This window comes from Physeter macrocephalus, chromosome 12 (genome assembly GCF_002837175.3).
Source record: "Physeter macrocephalus isolate SW-GA chromosome 12, ASM283717v5, whole genome shotgun sequence".
NCBI classification, from domain to species: Eukaryota; Metazoa; Chordata; class Mammalia; order Artiodactyla; family Physeteridae; genus Physeter; species Physeter macrocephalus.
Window position 1 is genome coordinate 85,590,693 of NC_041225.1, and position 18,343 is coordinate 85,609,035.

At 48.8% G+C, this 18,343-nt stretch overlaps 2 protein-coding genes across 4 annotated transcripts in view; one reads left to right on the forward strand and one right to left on the reverse strand.

Moving 5' to 3' along the window:
- Positions 1 to 501: 501 nt before the first annotated feature.
- NAGK (N-acetylglucosamine kinase) lies at positions 502 to 18,288 on the forward strand. Of its 2 annotated transcripts, XM_024133534.3 has the most exons (11): positions 502 to 616; positions 2,403 to 2,487; positions 2,643 to 2,741; positions 3,737 to 3,878; positions 4,696 to 4,806; positions 5,509 to 5,621; positions 6,901 to 6,988; positions 7,967 to 8,064; positions 8,565 to 8,643; positions 9,299 to 9,685; positions 10,061 to 18,288. In XM_024133534.3, the coding sequence occupies exons 1-10, from the start codon at positions 588 to 590 to the stop codon at positions 9,487 to 9,489; spliced, it is 1,035 nt and encodes a 344-aa protein (XP_023989302.1). In that variant the 5' UTR covers positions 502 to 587; the 3' UTR covers positions 9,490 to 9,685; positions 10,061 to 18,288. The 2 variants fall into 2 exon arrangements, with proteins under 2 accessions (XP_023989302.1, XP_054945214.1); XM_055089239.1 differs by lacking the exon at positions 2,403 to 2,487 and having other exon boundaries at positions 525 to 616.
- Positions 12,968 to 18,343, reverse strand: part of PAIP2B (poly(A) binding protein interacting protein 2B) — a 52,549-nt gene continuing 47,173 nt past the window's right edge. For both annotated transcript variants that reach the window (XM_028497221.2, XM_007128938.4), the window contains exon 4: positions 12,968 to 18,287. In XM_028497221.2, the coding sequence (XP_028353022.1) occupies positions 18,231 to 18,287 (57 nt within the window). In that variant the 3' untranslated portion in view covers positions 12,968 to 18,230. The remainder of the gene's footprint in view (positions 18,288 to 18,343) is intronic.

Consider the following 18,343-nt stretch of genomic DNA (forward strand, 5'->3'; position numbering starts at 1 on the left):
ACACAAGTCCAATGTAAAGTCTGCGTGGGTGCTCGTGTGCCCACGGTGTGACTCTCCCATTGCCAGGTGGGTGTTGGGTTGAACAGTGCAATTTTTTAAGACTCCCAGGTCCCCTGGCTTCGTGCAGCTCCCCGATCCCACACCCCAGTGGGGGTCTGGCCAGGTGTACCTCACTGTCCTGTTTTCACCCCCAGTCTACGTGGCTCACACGCATTGCGCACGCGCGAGGCGGAGCTGCCAGCAACTTCCGGGCACTGAAGGGAGAGCAGGGCAACGGCCCAAACACCCCTTCCTGGCTCCTCCGCTTGGGATCCCGTATCCATCTCCAGAAGCAGGGCTCAGGAGGCGGGGAGGCGATCTGGAGGAGCCGCTGAGGACCGCACTCACCCAGTCCCGTGCCATAGCCAGCCCAGCAGCCCTGAGGCTTGGGGCGGGCCACGGTGCCCCGCCCCGCGCACGCGCACTGGGAGTCGGCTGGACCGCACGGACGTTCACGTGACGCGGGGCGGTGCCCAGCGGGCTGGTGCGCAGGCATCGCCGACAGGAGGGAAGCAAACGGCGGGATCCGCGGTGGCCGTAGCAGCAGTATGGCCGCGCTCTATGGGGGTGTAGAGGGGTGAGTGCGGTCCGGAGGAGGGAGTCCGGAAGGGGAGGCCTGGGCCACTCTCTGGCCCGAGGGCGGGGCGGAAGGAAGGCTGTGACCAGGTCGGCAGGCTGGTGACCTCCCACCTCAGTCAGGGTCCGGCCACTTTGGGCTTTTGGGCTGAGGGGTCTTGTGGAGGAGGAGTGTGTGCCCGCGCGACGGTGCCCTTGCGCGCGCGGTCGTGTGCTTTGTAGGCACTGTGTGCCACGGCCACACCCCGGGGTGGGGGGTCCTTTGTGTTTAGCGGCGGAACCACAGCCCTTTCTGCCACGAAAGACCCACTCCACAGTGCTCCGCTGGAGAAGCTTCTTTTTTTCCATTCCCACTCCGGAGAGAGTTTTGCAGAACAGGTGTCAGGTGTGAAGTTGCTGGACTAGCGGTGGGGAGCGGGAGTGTGGTGGAATCCGGGACAGTGATCTTTGCCGGAAGGTATCTGGGACCTAAAGCTGGGGGAGGCTGAAACCCCTCCATTCTTGTCGGCACTCGAGGCTACTCACTCTAGATCCAACCCTCTGTTACTCTTGCTTATTTCCTGTTCGGAAGCTTGTCTGCGGGACTTTTTGTAATAGCTCTTCCCCTCGGTGTGACTATGGGCAAGAGTTTTGCCCTGTCTGGGCTTCAGTTACCACGTGTGTGAAGTGATAAGAGGGATGAACCGAATGATCGCCAAGTCCCCTGCCAGTCAACATTCTGTGAATCTGGGTGTGTCAAATCAGGGCGCAGTAGAGGGTCTGAGCTAGGGCACTTACTTTTGAATCTGAGATTGCATTACTTCAGTGGCAGTCACATTTCACTGCTGACTCATGGACCCCAAAGTCTTTTTTTTCACATGCATTGTTATGATTGATCTCCCCTGCCCTGTATTTATTACACTGTTTAAAAAAAAAAAAACTACAGAAATTTGCGTTCATCCCTGTTGTATTCATGTGTAACATTTGACCCATTTTTCCTGTTTGTCAAGAGGTTCTTTGGGACGATAATCTGCCACCTCATGCAGTAACTACCCCTTGAAACTTCTTGTCATCTTTGAGTTTGATCAGCAGTTCTTCAGCGTCCTTTTATGATATTACAAAAAGTACTGATCAATAAAGAAACATACATCGCACCACCACAGACCTCCCTCCAAACTACCATTTCTCCCAGTAATAAGCATTTGACCATTTAGTTGCTTAAACAGGTATTAACTCTACCTGTCATCTGGCCAGCATTTCTCACAAGGGTGTCTTGAAAATCTTGGCAGCTGGAGCTGCTAAAGGCAGCCTTTAGCTATTGTGAGAGAAGCAGAGAGACGTGCCATTCTTTTTAGTCACATTTACTGAGTGTTACCTGTGCCAGGCATGAGGGTAAATAAATGATCCAGAGCTTGACCCAGCGGAACCTGTAGTCTAGTGAGAGGCAGATAGGAAAACAGCTTAATGCATTTCTAATACAGAGGAGTCCATGGGGGCACTGACATGGCTGAACTAATGGAGCTATAGTGGTGGGCCATACATCGGAGGTTTCAAGGACGAGGTGATATCATGAGTAGGGTCTTGCAGGATCAGTAGGATACCCCCAAGGGAAGCTGAGCAGGAACTATGTTTTGGAAGTCCAAGAGCCCAGCAAACACCCAGTCACAGAGGAGGGTTTGGGAATGGTGACTGGGCTTGCTGAAGCTGTCCCCCTCACTCTGGGCTCTGCCTATGACAAGGACTGCATAAGTTTAGCTGTATCTGTAGGTTTTTCTGAGCAAGACTGAGTGCCCCCTTGTGTTCTGTAGGGGAGGCACACGATCCAAGGTCCTTTTACTCTCAGAGGATGGGCAGATCCTGGCAGAAGCGGATGGACTCAGCACAAACCACTGGGTAAAGGCCACACTGAGGGGACCAGTGGGCTTGACTGTGGTTTTATTCTCTGTAACTCCTGTTAAGGTGGGGGCTGGGGGCTCACTTGGCAGCCTGTAGGGGCGACAGAGGTCATGCAGGCCTTTGTAACTCCTCCTTCCCTTGACTGGGGCCAGCTGATCGGGACAGACAAGTGTGTGGAGAGGATCAACGAGATGGTGAACAGGGCCAAACGGAAAGCAGGGGTGGATCCTCTTGTTCCTCTACGAAGCCTGGTGAGTCTGGGTAGAGTTTGGGAATTAGGTCACAGCAACACTGAGACAGCGAGTTTGAACTAGATGAGTCCAATGACTGCAAAGGGGAAGGCCTTGAGGGCTTAGTCTCTGGTCTAGAAACTCATTTGATCACATCCAGTCTTGTGGCTGCATTGTCACCTACAAGCCACAAGGACTGGAAGAGCACAGGGCTTTGGAAAGCCACGAGACCTCGGTTTGAATCCCAGCTTTGTCACTCAGCATCTGTGCTGTGTGACCCTAAGCAGGTTACTTACCTGCTCGAAGCCTCAGTTTCCTCGTCTGGAAAATGCGGATAACAGTAGCTACCTCAGAGTTGCTGGGATGGTAAAATGGCATGATACATCCCAAAGTGGTTTGCACAGAGCCTGACCCATAAGGGCTGATTAAATGTTACCTGTTATTCCTGGCTCAGAGCTTTCTCCCAAGTTGCTGTAGCTCCGGCTACTTCCTGGACGTATCCTCAGTGAGATGTCCTGCGGGCACAGCCAAACCCCATGCATTCCGAACCAAGCTTATCTCTCCTCGACTTGCTCCTCTGCTTGATTTTTCTGTTAAGGGCACTGTTGTCCTCCCCAGCTCCTGACCTGGCATTGTTGAATCCTTCGTCTTGTCAGGGCTCAGTCCAGGTTCTTCTTGCAGCCGCAGCCTTCGATGAGGCACTGTGTGTGGCGGAAGGAGGACTGGGGCTGCATGAACAGGGTACACCCAGCGGTAGAAAGCAGGGAGAAGATATAGGAGGGGAGGGGGTTGAGAAAGGAGCTGGGTCTGGGGCCCTGCTTGCTCGTTCACCTCCCGCGTGGCCTAGGGCCTATCCCTGAGCGGTGGGGATCAGGAGGACGCGGTGAGGATCCTGATGTGCATGAACAGGGTACACCCAGCGGTAGAAAGCAGGGAGAAGATATAGGAGGGGAGGGGGTTGAGAAAGGAGCTGGGTCTGGGGCCCTGCTTGCTCGTTCACCTCCCGCGTGGCCTAGGGCCTATCCCTGAGCGGTGGGGATCAGGAGGACGCGGTGAGGATCCTGATGGAGGAGCTGAGGGACCGATTTCCCTACCTGAGTGAAAGCTACTTAATCACCACTGACGCCGCCGGCTCCATCGCCACAGCTACGCCGGATGGTGAGGAGGTGGAGGGAGGGGTGAGGTTGAGAACCGGTTTTCTTGGGGAAGCCCCTTAGATTTAGCTGGCAGAACTTGACTAGTAAATACCTGGGAGCCTGGCAGCCTTCCTCACGGCCTCTACTCCCTTCATTAGCTGAAGTTTGCCAGAGCAGGGACTGGACAGAAGGAGGGAGGGCAGGAAGGGTGTCTTGATGGGAAGCAAGAAAGGAGTCAAACATAAGACTCCGTTGCAGAGGAGGGAGCCCCTGGGCAGTGCAGTGATGAAGCTGGCTGGAGAAAGCAGCAGGTGCTGAAAAGACAATGGGAGGAACTCTGTGACGGGAGTATAAAAAGTGATGGTATCGTGAGATTGGCATTTGAATCTCAGCTCCTGTTTTGCCAGCTATACCATCTTGGAGAAGTTATGGAACACTCTGAGTTTTAATTTCCTTATTTATAAAATGGGGGTGATTGTATTCATAAGGTGGTTTAGGGTACTGAACGAGTAGCACTGTGTGAATAGGGTCTGACACAATCCGTGGCACATGGTAGGGACTCAGTAAAGCAGGTAGTCACTTGAAGGCTGGCTGGGCAAGGAGACACAGACTCGTGTGCCTCTCTGTTCCCTAGAGAAGGGCACTATGTGATTGGAGTTTCTCTGAGACCCAGGCCCTCCACCTTCAGGCAGGAAACTAGCTGGGCTCTGTTTTCTCTACAAAACTGGGTGGTGATCCCTTTGCTTGGGGCTGGTTTCTGTCCTTTCTTTCCTCAGTCAGAAGCTGTGTGCTCTGTGCAGGGCCTCAGCCACACTGAGCCTCCTGTGCCCTTTCCCCAGGTGGGATCGTGCTCATCTCTGGGACAGGTTCCAACTGCAGGCTCATCAACCCCGATGGCTCTGAGAGCGGCTGCGGTGGCTGGGGCCACATGATGGGAGATGAGGGCTCAGGTGAGCTCACGCCGACTGGGCCTGGCTCAGGGTCCTGGACCGTTCGCTTCCTGCAGCCCCGCATCTTCCTCTCCCCTCCCCTCAGCCTGCTGACCCCCTGGGGCTCTCTGGGGAGAGCGCCTGAGTCTGAGTCCAAGATAATGACTAAGAGATCTAGAGATGCAAATGCTGGACTAGTGGCTGGCCGTGCTCTTCGGCAGTGATTTGCACCCAGGACTCAGATTCATGCCTCAGCATAATAGCCGTTGCCTACCTGTGTTGACTTTTGGAGTCCTTAGGAAGGAATTGACACTGTGAAGGTTAAGGCCATAGATGTCGGGAAATGCCGTACTAGTCTGCTAGTGGGAGGGGGGTATAGAAGCTCCTCCCACCATCACCTTGTTATAGGTAGCAGGTGGACATTTTCATAAGGGCCCTTAGGGTCCAGCTCCTGGCAGTGACTCTGGTGGTTTGGGTGGCAGCTGACTGACCTGGTCTTTATGTGGGGATGGGAGCTGATGTGACACAGCTTCACCTGTTGAGTCTTCCCCCTCCAGCTTTCCCTTATGTGGATCAGTCAGATATGGTTTAATTAGAGGACCCCAGTCTGGGAATTGGGGCACCTAATTCTCTGTAATACTCAACCCTGTCTAGGTCTGAGTGTCCTTCCCTGTGAACTCGGGGAGATTGCCCCATCTTCTTAGCCCTTTCTGCTCTCTGCAGCCTACTGGATTGCACACCAAGCAGTGAAAATAGTGTTTGACTCCATCGACAACCTAGAGGCGGCTCCTCATGACATTGGCTATGTCAAACAGGCCATGTTCAACTATTTCCAGGTACTTCCCCTGCCCCTGGTAAACATGCATACCTGGGCTAGGGCAGTGGGAGACCGAGCAGGAGTGAATTCAGGAGAGGGACTGGGTGGGCCAGGGGAAGTCGGGGTGCATTGTTTGTCGGAGCCGGAGGATGGAGAAGTCGTCTGTGAGGACCGGATTCAGAATGAGGTGGGCATGCATTCCCCGCATGAGGAGAGGGTAGGCTGGGGACAGGCTAGACTTCATCCTTGGGCAGCTAGGCTCTGCGGCGAGGTGAAGGCAGACGCCATCTAGGCTGAAGTGAGAGGTGCAGGGTGAGATCAGGAGACAGTGCACACGGACACAGGGACAGCAGGTGAAGTCTGAACAGGTATGTTGGACAGTGAGCTGCCTCTGGCTGTATGGGTCAGGGAGGAGAGCCCGTGAAAGAGGGGCAGGGAGAGTTCTTGGGAGGGTACAGCTTCCCTCCCAGGGCATCAGGGCTTGACTGCCCTCCTTGTCTGGGCTGTGCTCATTTGTAGTGGGTTAGGAAACAGCTGCCTTTAGCTGCACCAGAGGTGGAGGCTGACAGAGGAGAAGGCAAGTAAGTTTATTTGAGAGACATCTCTCTGGCTGAGGGCCACTTAGGCGAGCTGACTCAGCAGATTGGTTCTGAACACCACTAATATGTCTACTACTCCCTCTCTTATTGTTTAGTCATTATTACTAAGACATTAGAGAGGTTAAATGACAAAGTATGTATGACATGCTTAATACGTTGCCACAGATGCTCAAATTTTAGCCCCCCACCCCCTCTTCCATTTTAGTAATGTGTTCTAGGGAATCTCTGGTTCCTCGGGACCTTCAAAGGCGTTACAGGTGTGTAAGGTAGTTGAGGTAGAAGATGCACTTTATGTGGTGAAATAAGTGTGGGAGAAACAAATCAATGTTGACTTCTCAGAGCCTTTGATCTGCATTGTGACTCTTAAGGGAGAGGTGCAATGAGCAGTAGTGGTTAGATTCCTTCGCCAAAGAAATCTTTTCAAGAGCACCTCAAGGAACCGCAGAAGACTCTTTGGTGAGCGCAGATCTGTGCTCTGTTGCGTCCAGGCTAACCTCTAAGGAGCAGTAGAGGCCATGCTGGGGAAAACAAATAACTTTTCTCAAATGAGAAATCTCAAATCCTTGTACTCTAGAGCTTAAACAAATATTATTCCAGCTTTTCAAACAGTAGAGACATCAGGAAGGCCAACTGGGTGGGCAGACTGGGAATTTTCCTTTGCTTCTGATGACTATCTTGTGCCCTTTCTCTGTCTCTCAGGTGCCAGATCGGCTAGGAATCCTCACCCACCTGTATAGGGACTTTGATAAATGCAGGTTTGCTGGGTTTTGCCGGAAAGTTGCAGAAGGTACTGGAGATGGGGTAGGGTTTTATCTGACTTTGTTCTGCAAAGACCTCCCTAACTGGAGGGTGGAGTAGGGTTCAGATGGGGATTGGAAGCCAATTTCCCTTTGACCAAGTGCCGTCAGTTTTCTGCCACCGTGGGCCTTGGTACTGGTGGGCCTTGAGGTGGAGACAGAAGGACACGCAGGTTGTACTGACAGCCGTTTCATATTACCTGTTTCTCTTCTTGACAGCTGTCACGGCTTGTGCAGGCTGTATGTCTATTTCTGAGAAGTATATGAAGCAGTTATCCTTTGGGCAGATCTGTAACTGTCTTTTTTAACGAGTGGTACCCAGAGGACTAGGGAATCACGGAGAGGTTAGGCATATTTGGTTGGGTATCAGGAGAAGCTGAACCATAGGGCTTGTTTGCGCGTTACTCTTTCTCCAGTGTACGGTCCATGCTCCCTTAATTTGGATTCCTGAAGCCTCAGGGCATTGTAGGGCCCTCTTAGATCCTGCTGGTCTGAGGCCCTTTCAGAGCAGAGCTAGGAAGGGGCTGGGCTGACTAACAGCAGACTGTTGGAGGGGGGTGGGCAGCCCTGAGAGGAGTACCAGCCAGCTGTTCAAGTAGGGTCCTGGGTCCCCAGAGCAGAGACCTTCGGGGACAGACTGCATAACTCAGTGTAAGTTGGAGTACAGACCAGGTGCCAGTGTTTTCCCCAGCGGGGCTACCCTTGAGTGCCTGGAGTGAGCCACCTCTGTCCAGGACACCCTTCCTAGGGTGGAAGTAGCTGGTGGGGGCCGGGGGGTAAGGACAAGAGGCAGCTCTGGAGGCTGGCTTACCCCCACGCCATGAGGTGAGCGTCTGTTCCTGATTGAGATCTCTGCCAGCCATCGTACTTGCACTGTTGCTGTCCTGCGACAGAGAGAGAAAGAGAATGACTGAGGACCGGAGCCTCCCTGGGTATTCACCCGCTCCATTCCTTCCTCTGTACCCCAGGTGCTCAGCAGGGAGATCCCCTTTCCCGTTATATCTTCAGGAAGGCTGGGGAGATGCTGGGCAGACACGTTGTGGCAGTGCTGCCTGAGATTGACCCGGTGAGTTGAAGGGGGGAAATGGAGGCCGGGGAAACTGCTGGGCCAGACTCGGCCCTTTCCCATTGGAATGAGACTGTCCCACCAAACTGTGTAAACTGGATATGATTTTAAAGGATCTTAGGGTATGAGAAAAACTGTGCAGGAAGTCTATAACAGAGAAAAGTTCTTTGGGTCGGTGCCTTCCCTCATCTGTGTTTATATATGGCAAACTGGTTTACTGTGGTATATGTGCTATCCCCTTTCTTTCAGTCCTGCTTCTGTCCATTTTCCTTCTCTTTTCTTCCTCTGTGTTGCTGCTTAACTCTTTTTTCCTTTCCGTTCTCTACCTTGCCTTTATGAATCTCTCTATTTTTCTCCCTTTTTTTTTCTTTGGAGTCCACCTTCTGGTTCTCGGCTAGAGGGAGGGTGACTGGGATAGGTTGGGCTAGTCTTAAGAAACTGCCCCCTCTGGCACTGGAGAGGCTTGGTTGCCCCCAGTATCCATTTCTCCTCTCCTCCAGGTCTTGTTTCAAGGGGAGATTGGCCTCCCCATCCTGTGTGTGGGCTCTGTGTGGAAGAGCTGGGAGCTGCTGAAGGAAGGTGAGTATAGGGTAGGGGGCAGGTTGAGACAGGCAAGGGCAAGAGATGGGGCTGGAAAGGGGGTGGCCTGGGAGAACAGCCTGCCCTGGGGAGGACTTGGGACCTAGGCCCTGAGGCCTGGACAGGCCACTGATGTCTCAGACCAAGACCCTCAACCTTCACTCTTCCAGGGAGCCCTTTTACAATGTCCCATCCAGCTTTTTTGAACTCTTAAAAAGACATTCTCTTCCAAAGGATTTATTAAATAGGCACCACCTTTTAAAAATTAAAGACAAATCTAACTTGAAATTGGAGCTTCTGACCAGCATGTGGTGACATCCCAGTCACCATAATCCTATCTAGAAGGAAAGAAATGTGCCTTCTGCAATCTTGCAGCTTGTTTCAGGTGGCTGTGTGGTTTCCATTAGATGCTCTGAAGTAGCTCCAGGATCCCTGATGCTACCTAGGAACCCCTGGGAGGCATCGGGGGCTGGGGGCCTCGGGCTCCAGTGCCCCATAGCCGTTACTGGACTCACGCACCCTGGTGCAACCATCTGTTAGGGATTTGGCATGTGGGACCTCCACAGGATGCCTCAGGGCCTGGGCCTCTTTCCCTCCCTCTGTCCCCACCTTCTCCCTGGTCTCTCATTTCCATCTTCTACGTTCCTTCCTCCAGGTTTCCTTTTGGCGCTGACCCAGGGCAGAGAGATCCAGGCTCAGAACTCCTTCTCCAGCTTCACCCTGTTGAAGCTACGGCACTCCTCTGCCCTGGGCGGGGCCAGCCTAGGGGCCAGGCACATCGGGCACCTCCTCCCCATGGACTACAGCGTCAATGCCATTGCCTTCTACTCCTACGCCTTCTCCTAGGGGGCTGGCCCTGGCTCCACCCCCTCCAAGCCCAGTGGACATTGGGTGCTGGAAGGCAGGAGGCTTTTTCTCCTTTTCCTTTTCTTTTTTTCGAAAAAGAAACATAGAAGAAAATAAACGCACTTTACCCACTCCCCAGTTGGATTGTGTTATCAAGCACGTTTCCTGTGTACATCCTCAGCTCACCTGCCAGCAGGTATCCCAGAGGGCTCAGAGATGGTTTTAGCCCAGGGTTTAAAGCCCCACCCCCAGGTGCTTGGCCTGTGGTCTGCAGTCTGCTCGCCACACGGTTAGGCAGATAACCTGTGTGCTGCCCCTGCCCACCACGTTAGATACTTAACGCCACGTGGCTGCCAGTTAACCTGTGATCTCAGTTTTCTCCAGTCAAAGGTGAGGGTCAAGATCGCTGCCTGACCATTTTTAGTGGAACTAAGTGTTGTCCATGGAAAACATCACCAGCAATAACCTTAGATCTATCACACCCTCTCTTGATAGTCCCAGTAGGATTTAGGGGACAGGGTACAATTCTAATCAGGGAGAATTTTTACCTCACTGGATTTGGTACTTACAGGTAAACAGCACATTTTGCAGTTTTTCTGCATGAATGAGTTCTTAAGAAGTTGTGAGGATGGCTGAGATCCAAGAAGGCCAACTAGACACAACTAGGTGGCCTACCTGTTCCTGGTGACTGCTGGCCTGGCTCTGGTTACAGGATGACACTTTGTTGTGTGGCAGCGGGAATGATGAACATCAGTGAGGAGCAGACGTGATTTCCTGTCCTCTGGATACTGCAGTTTGATCAGTCAAGACAAGCCCAGAGCTTCCTGTTCTGCCCGTGCTGCTTGGCGAAGACTGAAGCCAGAGTCTTGATCCACAGTGCCTGCCTCTCCAGGTGTCTGGAGTGTAAGCTGTTACGAGGCATGGATCATGTCCTAGACGTCAGTTCTCAAACTGCTGTGCATCAGTTATTCACGAGCTTGTTTTAAACTCAGGTTTCTATTTTTTCCCCCTTCCATAAGGTGTCTGATTCAGTAGGTCAAGGATGAGATGAGATGGGGAATTTTCATTTCTACCAAATACCTTGGGTAATTTCTGCTGCAGAGGTCCAGGATCTGCACTTGAGGGAGCTCTACCCAATAATTTTGGAGCTCTGGTTAGGCTCTCAACAGGGTCTTGAATACTTGTTTCCCAAGTCAGATGACACTTATTTCACTGTCTAGAACACAACGGTAGTGGCTCTTGTCCCATCAACTCTAGCTCAACACAACAATAAGAACTCAAGACAAGTCCCTTCTGAAGGGACAGCCAGCCCTCTTCACATCTAGGTATGGCCCAGACCACTGGGGTCAGCTCTCAGCAAGTCACCAGTACATCATCAGCTCAGCTAATAAGCTTGCAAGGAGTCAGGGACACAACAGTGCCTTTGCTCCATCATAGTGCTGATAACACTTACTGATGAGCGGTGAATTTTGGAGAAGTAAGTCTTTTCACATGATCTCAGGACCAGGATCAAGCAGTATTTTGGACTTATAATCTAAAACTATTGGTGAAGAGTTTTAAAAGAGATATTTATGTTCTTCAGGGTACACCCATCATCACTTCCTTACCATTGTCCAGGCTCTACTATTCCAGATGGACAGTGGAGGGCTTAGAGCACAGCAAGGAGCACAGCTTGATGGACTTTCTAGTGCCAGCTCATAAGTAGTCACTAAATATTTATTAGTTGAAAAAATGAAGGCAATGTTAAACTGCACAAGGTCACTGTGTTCCTTTTCCCTTTGGTCAAAGGAGATGTGATGGGGTAGCTTATTCTCCAGTTAGGCTCTGTTACACAGAGGTTGCAGTGCAGAAGGTCATAAGTGATTTTTGATGAGATTCTCCCCCTTTAATTTTAAACTTATAATCTCCTTCACTAATTAATAAGATATCAGGAGCAATTAATGGGATGCCGCACTGCCAAGGCATTGAATATGTGTGTATTCATCTCATCTGAGCTTTTAACAGCCAAATGAGAGCTGGGAACAAGAACTGGACTTGAAGAGGCCGGCACTGCCTTAATCTACCTGTGTGATCTCGTGGACAGCACGGCCTCATCTGCGCCATCCATTCAGCAAGTGTTCACTGAATGTCTTCTAGCTGTGATGAGTGCTCTAAGGATTTTTAATATAAGGATTAAAAATGAGTATACCGTTACACCTTATACCAACAGAAAGTTGGTAAAAATTTATGGACTGTACTGTTTACAATATCTGCACTTCTCTTTAATGTACTTACTTAGTTTAATGAAAATTTTAAATGAATGAATACACCATTCACGTCTTTAAGGCTGTGAATAGTTAGGCCCTGTATAGACATAACTATCATCTCAAAAAGCTGTAAATAGGCAAGTCAGCTCAGATTTTTTTAAACCTGATTGTAGGAAGGAGGCAAAGAAAAGACAGCACTCAAAACAAAACCCACTGGCTATGGTCTGGTCCCATGATCTTTTTACCATAAAATAAAGCCCCTCAGAGAATCATTGGGAGATTCAAGCTAGGTGTAAACCGAGTAAGAGTTACCAAGCTAACCTCCACAAGAGCAAGGATGATGTCTGCTTGTTAACTCCAGCAGCCCTGGTACCTAGGACAATGCTTGGTACCTAGCAGGTTCTCAAACTTGTTCAGTAGTTGAAAGGCAGATACAGAAGCCCTTTACTTGTTTTCTAGATGAGTCAGTTTTGCCCAGGAACAGGAAAATATCAGCTATCCAATTGCCCTTCAAACCCAAGGATTTCCTGTTACCGCCTCTGTTCAAAGCCACACACATTATTGCCACTATCACTACCATGTATTAAGTGCCTATCATATGCCAAGCAGTATTTTGAAATTAAATTTGGTCTAATTTTCACAATAGCCCCCAGGAGGAAGGTGTCACACCTTTACAAATAAACAGGTTCAGGCCAAAGGCACAAAGTGGTGGAGGTGGGATTCACTCAGGTCTGTGACTTCCAAGACAATGCTTGTACTACTTTGTAACACCATTTAGAATGGAAAATTATGCACCTAAAACTGTGATCCATATTGAGACAAAATCAAACACACCACGCATACGCCCCCTTGTAACATGATATAATGACCCAACTGTAGGAAAAAGGGTACCACTGCCAGCAAATGCATTTTACTCTCATTTTAATGAGATTTTCAACAGCTGCCATTTGGTTTGTATAGCAAATTTTTTAAAAAGTAACTTTTTTTTCCATTTTTGATATTTTTATGAAAAGTATTTTCTTCAATTTTAAAGCCCTGCCCCTCCCCCAAAGTATTAATAACTACCATGTGATGTGTATTTAGGGAAAAAAAGGAACAAAAACAGCTTTTAAAACACTTGAGAAATAGGGATAAAGGTCCAAAGTCCAGGCCTGGGCCTGCTGGAGGTGCTAAGCTGCCCCGGCACGCTCGGCGCTTCACCGTCCACAACAGCAGATACGTGGGCCGTGCACAGACCCGCTGGGATGTACCGCAAAGTCCACTCCCTTTCTCCTCCTGACCGCTTCTGCTGGCTGGCCTCTTTCCTTCCAAATGGGTCTAACAAAGGCAGCACGATCTTTAACACATGTTCCGCTTTGTAATGGAGACGACGCTATTGAGCAAGTTCAGAGATTCCTCCATTTTGTCGGGGAGGAAAAAATATTCAACACAGTATTGATGGTTTCACTTTCTTGTCCACTCAAACACATGCTCATTAACTTATTAAGCTAATTATCAGATGCTTCAGAAGCCCGATGTGTAGATAGCACAGAAGTTTCATGTAAAAAGGAAGTTGCAAAATTATAAAAGTTTCTACAGCAGGTCAGGATCCTCTCGGAGCTTGATGACGAAGCTGGTTCTGATAGGCAGTCCCTTTGACATGCGCAGCCGCCCCGCCAGGAGCCCTATGTTCTCAGGGTTCCATCTAGACCACAGGAGGTTGAAATGCAAGTTTAAAAGACCGCCTGGTGACGAAACATGTATCCATCGATGGAATATTATTTAGCAATAAAAAAGGAACAAAGTACTAACACAAGTTATGTCATGGGTGAACCTCGAAAATACGTAAGTGAAAAAAGCCAGATACAAGAGACCACATTTTGTGTGATTTCATTGAGATGATGTCCAGAAAAGGCAAATTTATAGCGACAGAAAGATTAGCGATTCCCTAGAGCTAGGAACAGGTATTATCATGTAAATAGGCATGAAGGATCTTATTGAGGGGGATGAAAATGTTCTAAAACTGAGAACTGTATGGCTGTGCCACTCAGGAAAGTTACTAAAATCACTGAATTGTACACTTGAAATGGGTGAATTTTATGTTATGTAAAATATGCCTCAATAAAGTTGTTTTAAAAAAAAGTCCCTGTCTCGCAAACCACCCGTCAAGCATTAAACATTTCTGAAGGCTCACAATCAACAGGACAGGATTATCAGTTAGTGCTGAGTTACAGAGTGAAAACATTGTACTCTTTGATAGTACATAGCCTAGAATGTTTCTTTACTATTTATAATATTAAAAGGTAGCCAGTAAGAAGGTAGGATTGGGGAAGAAAACTCAGCAGACCTCACAAATGAGACTCCTAGTAACAAAATCTAAAGGGGCTTTTTCTTTTAAAATAAAGATGGTGCATCTGTCCCTTTGTAGATTTCTCTTCTGTCCCCAGGGGGTAGGGTGGTGAATCACTTGGCTAACGCCCCATAGAGATCAGTGTACTCAGCTGTCCTATTTGTATGACCACCCCCCCTAAAATCTCGACTGGGGACAGCAGTGGGGGGCTGGGCAGTGAGGGCAGAGGCCAAGTAACAAGCAGGAAACTTAAGTGTTTCCTTAGGTCAGCCTCCTATTCCCCTGTCCTTTGTCACTAATTGCAGATTCGAGATGGGAGAAATAAAGACAGAAGATTAAAAACAAAGGGAAAAAAAAAAAAACCTTACAAAATTGTGATGAAATTCACAAGGCAGCAGAGCACTGGCTGCAGAAAAGTACTCCGCGTACTACACAGGGACCAGGAGAACTAATGATCTCTGAGAGGGGAAACGATTCACATGGGTAACCGTGGGAAGAGGTAGGAGGAGACCAAGGTTCCTGATGCTCACCAGATCCCAGTCAATCCTGTTCTCTCCATCAACTTCCCAAACTAATGAGGTCTACATTTATCCTGGAGGAGAGTTGCTAGGAATACACAGTCTTTCCCAAAAGGTGCACGTCTCCAAATCCTGGTCAAATTTGTCAGGTCTCTGCCTGCAGCCTTACATCAACATAACCTAACCAAGCAACATTATTAACCCGTGATGTCGGGCCCCTTATTGAACACTTGCCCCCTCCCATCTCAGGAGTGTAGATTCCTGGGCTCCTGATGTTTATACATGGGCTTTGCAGCAGCACCAACGCAAGAAGATTCAGTCAAGCTGTTTCCTTTGGCTACTTCTTCACACAACTTTCCCGACATATATTAATTTCTACTCTGAAGTCAGAGTGTTTGACTCACCTCCTTACTTCCCAGCATCTTCAAAATCAAGACAGAACTTTGACATTCTAGCAATACACAATTTGAAAAATGCTGATTACCTCTAAAAACATTTTAAAGTTATAATTAGCATTGTAACCTTAATTAAAGGGACCCCAGCTGTTTTGACTTCGGAAACTAAAGGTGCTGCAAAGGTCCAGCCTTTTCCTTGCAATCTTTTTGGGTTTGACCTTATGTGATCCCCAAAAGTCAACTGCTGCAATCAGAAACTGCTCCAAAGACCCAAAGGTGCAGGTGCCCAGGCCTAGGCTGTATCTATCAAGTTTTCTGCTGCAGTTCAAAGGGCAGGAGAAAATAAAAGGCATTTCTTTTGTTTTTTACCCCTTGAAGAGCAAGAGATAAAATCATTTTCATTTTGGAGTTTTAGGGTCCAATAATCACAAAATCAGTCACTAATAAACTAACACTGGGACCAGCCAGAATTGGCAATTGTTGAAAATACACATTCTGTTGCTATACTTAAACTTCTAGTTGCCAATTAAAAAAACTTGGAGTAGGGGCTTAAATTCAATATCAAAATCATCACTTATAATACCAGCCTCATCCTTAAAAGGTAAAGGTGTCTAGTTTGGCTTGCACCCAGAACCTCTCCTATGAGAAACAGTCTGAGATAGAGGTTCCCAGCCTTTCCCCAGTGAAGATCCAATAAGACCCACATGCATTTCCTGTTAAGGAGTTGGCAAACTCCGACTATAGCTGCGCCTGTGGTCTGCGTGACAATTGTGCTCCCACCTCACAACATAAAATAGATGGAGAAAAAGGTCACGCTGCAAGAGGAACCTCTGGAAGCACAAACCTACACATTGAGTAGGGGGTCACACTGCTAGCTGCTTCCTGATCCTGAGTCAGTGCACTGTGTCTGAGTGGGACTGGAACGGCCAGCCCTCAGGTTCCACTGCTTGGCTGGAAGGAAGCTTCCTTAGTCCTGACCAAATACGCCTTGTGCAACCCCGCTGACATCCTAGATGAAACCCCACAGCAGATGGGAAAACAAGCGCTTTGAACTACACCTAATACCTTAGCCTATCCTGGTGTCAGAAGGGAAGGCCTGCTTCAGGATGAAGAAACGGCTCGATCTGGATCCCTGTAGGACTTCCCAGACCAGGAGCCACACAAGAATCCATGGTGCTCTTTGTGATGGAGACACCGCAGTCTAGACAATGGCTCTTTCTGCAATCCCAACACGTTTCCAGCAGCCTGCAGAATTCTGAGCTTGGACAAGTTAATGCAGATTGAAGGAGGAAAAGCAGCCCTGGAAGAAAGAGACCTCTATTTCTGCACTTCCTAGGTCCTCTCCTTATTAGAGGCAACAATTCCAGCTGAAAGCTGAAGCTGGAATTGAGACATTTCTTTATTTGTAGCCCTCCCTGAAAACGAGTTAAGAGTTCCATTCTCTCGAGGTAGAGACTTTGGGAATTCAAGAGCACATCTGACAATACGAGCTCCCTAAACTACTCTCCTATGACATGTGACCTAACAAGAAAGGGCATTTTTCAAATGATGCCATCCTAAAGACTCAAACAAGGAAAAGATGTGGGTTCATATATTCAATCTGACATAAACCTGTGGCTGTTCAAAAAGTCAACAAGGGACCTCATAAGAAAAAGGAGAAATTCTTAAATTTTCCAAACCCTAGTCCTTTCCTTCCAACCTCTGTCCCACATCCACATACTGAATTTACACAGACTTTATTTCAAGTTACATGATCTTTTCCTGATAGGCCTATCACACGAGACAGTGGCAGTCATACAGAAGCCACTGTCCTCCTCAGGCCCCTGCAAGTCCTTGCCCGTCCTGGGAGAACGGCCAGGACTGGACATGCTCTCTTTTAGACCTGACTCACCCACCGACTTCTCTAGCACACAAAGACAGCTCCTGGGCCAAGTTTAGTTCCTTATGAGTATCAACAACAACAACAAAAACCCCTGTGACTTGTGGACAGGAAAGGAACATACCCAGAAAGTCCAACCTAGAAAACTCAAAAACCTGGGTATGTGGGAACGGCAAAATGTTATAACTGCCAAAACTGTCCTGGTGGGTCACACAGTCCCAGGGTCAAATGGGACTCGCTCTCCTAGGCTTTTTTGGAGTTCTTCTGTATAATTCTGTAAGGTGGGAGGTAGCATCCAAATTGTGAACTGAGCTTCTTGCTGGTGTCCTGAAAATTACATTGACTTGTGAAAGCGCACAAACCTTTCTAAGGAAAGTAAGGTACCAGGTGGACCAAGTCCTCATGGGCTGGAAAAAAACTGTCAAAATAAGTTTAAGACATAACTAAGAGGATTCAAGGATGACTTCTCCAGGCTGACGCTGATGGCCAGCACCGCATGCCTCTCATTCACCTTTGGTAACAATATCTTTTCTCAAAAACAGAGTAGGGTTGGGATGGAGAGGAGACAGGGGACTAGACACCATGAGACGAAATGGCAAATCCACTCTAGTGCTCTTTTACCTTGTAAATTTTGAGTCTGATGGTAGCTGTAAACAGAGGCTTAAGAGTAGGCCAACAGGAACTGAACGACTCAGGTGACAATCACCATCCCAGTCCTCTCCTTCTGCTTTACAACTTTCATCAACCAGATGGTTGATGAAAGTTGCTTCTATTGGTTTCCAGTACTTTAAGCCTGTGTTTTCTTGAATGGGGTTCAGGCGGGGAGATATGGGCTCAGCAGGCCACTGGTAATCCCAGCTCATCACAGGAAACTCCCAGGGATCAGGGAGCTGTGCATTCTGGTTTACAACACCTGCTTCTTCCACTGGTTCCTCTTCCCATCCAGCTTAACAGACTGAGTAAGTAGTGCTCCAGGTGTTCATTGACCTTGGTAAGTATACAGCAGAGCGGGAAGGGCATTCTTAAACACCCAGATTTTCTTGGTCAGCTTATTTTGTTTAAACACATACAGCAGAACATTCCTGATGAAGGGGGGGGGGGCGGGAATTGCAATTTCCCTAAATCAAAAAGCTAATAATAATAGGAAATTGCTCCAAATGAAAGTCAGTAGAACAAAAGAGAAATACTCAGAGGCTTGTAGAGAAAGACTGAGCACATTAGTTACTCCAATCACAGTGTCGAGTTAAACCACTGTCCCCTTTCCCCGCTGTGCACCCCTTGCCCGTCCCGCCCCCCTCTTCAGCTCCGCCTTTTTGTGCAGCGCTGTCCCCAGATGTGGGGACGTACAAGTTCTCCTCAAAGCTTTCTGTCAGCTCAGTACTTCACTCCTGGAATAAATTCCTTGGCATCCGGGTTCAGGTTACTTTTGCTCTGAAATAAGAACCAAGAGATAATAAATCCCAAGGCAAGCTGCACTTTAAAACGTA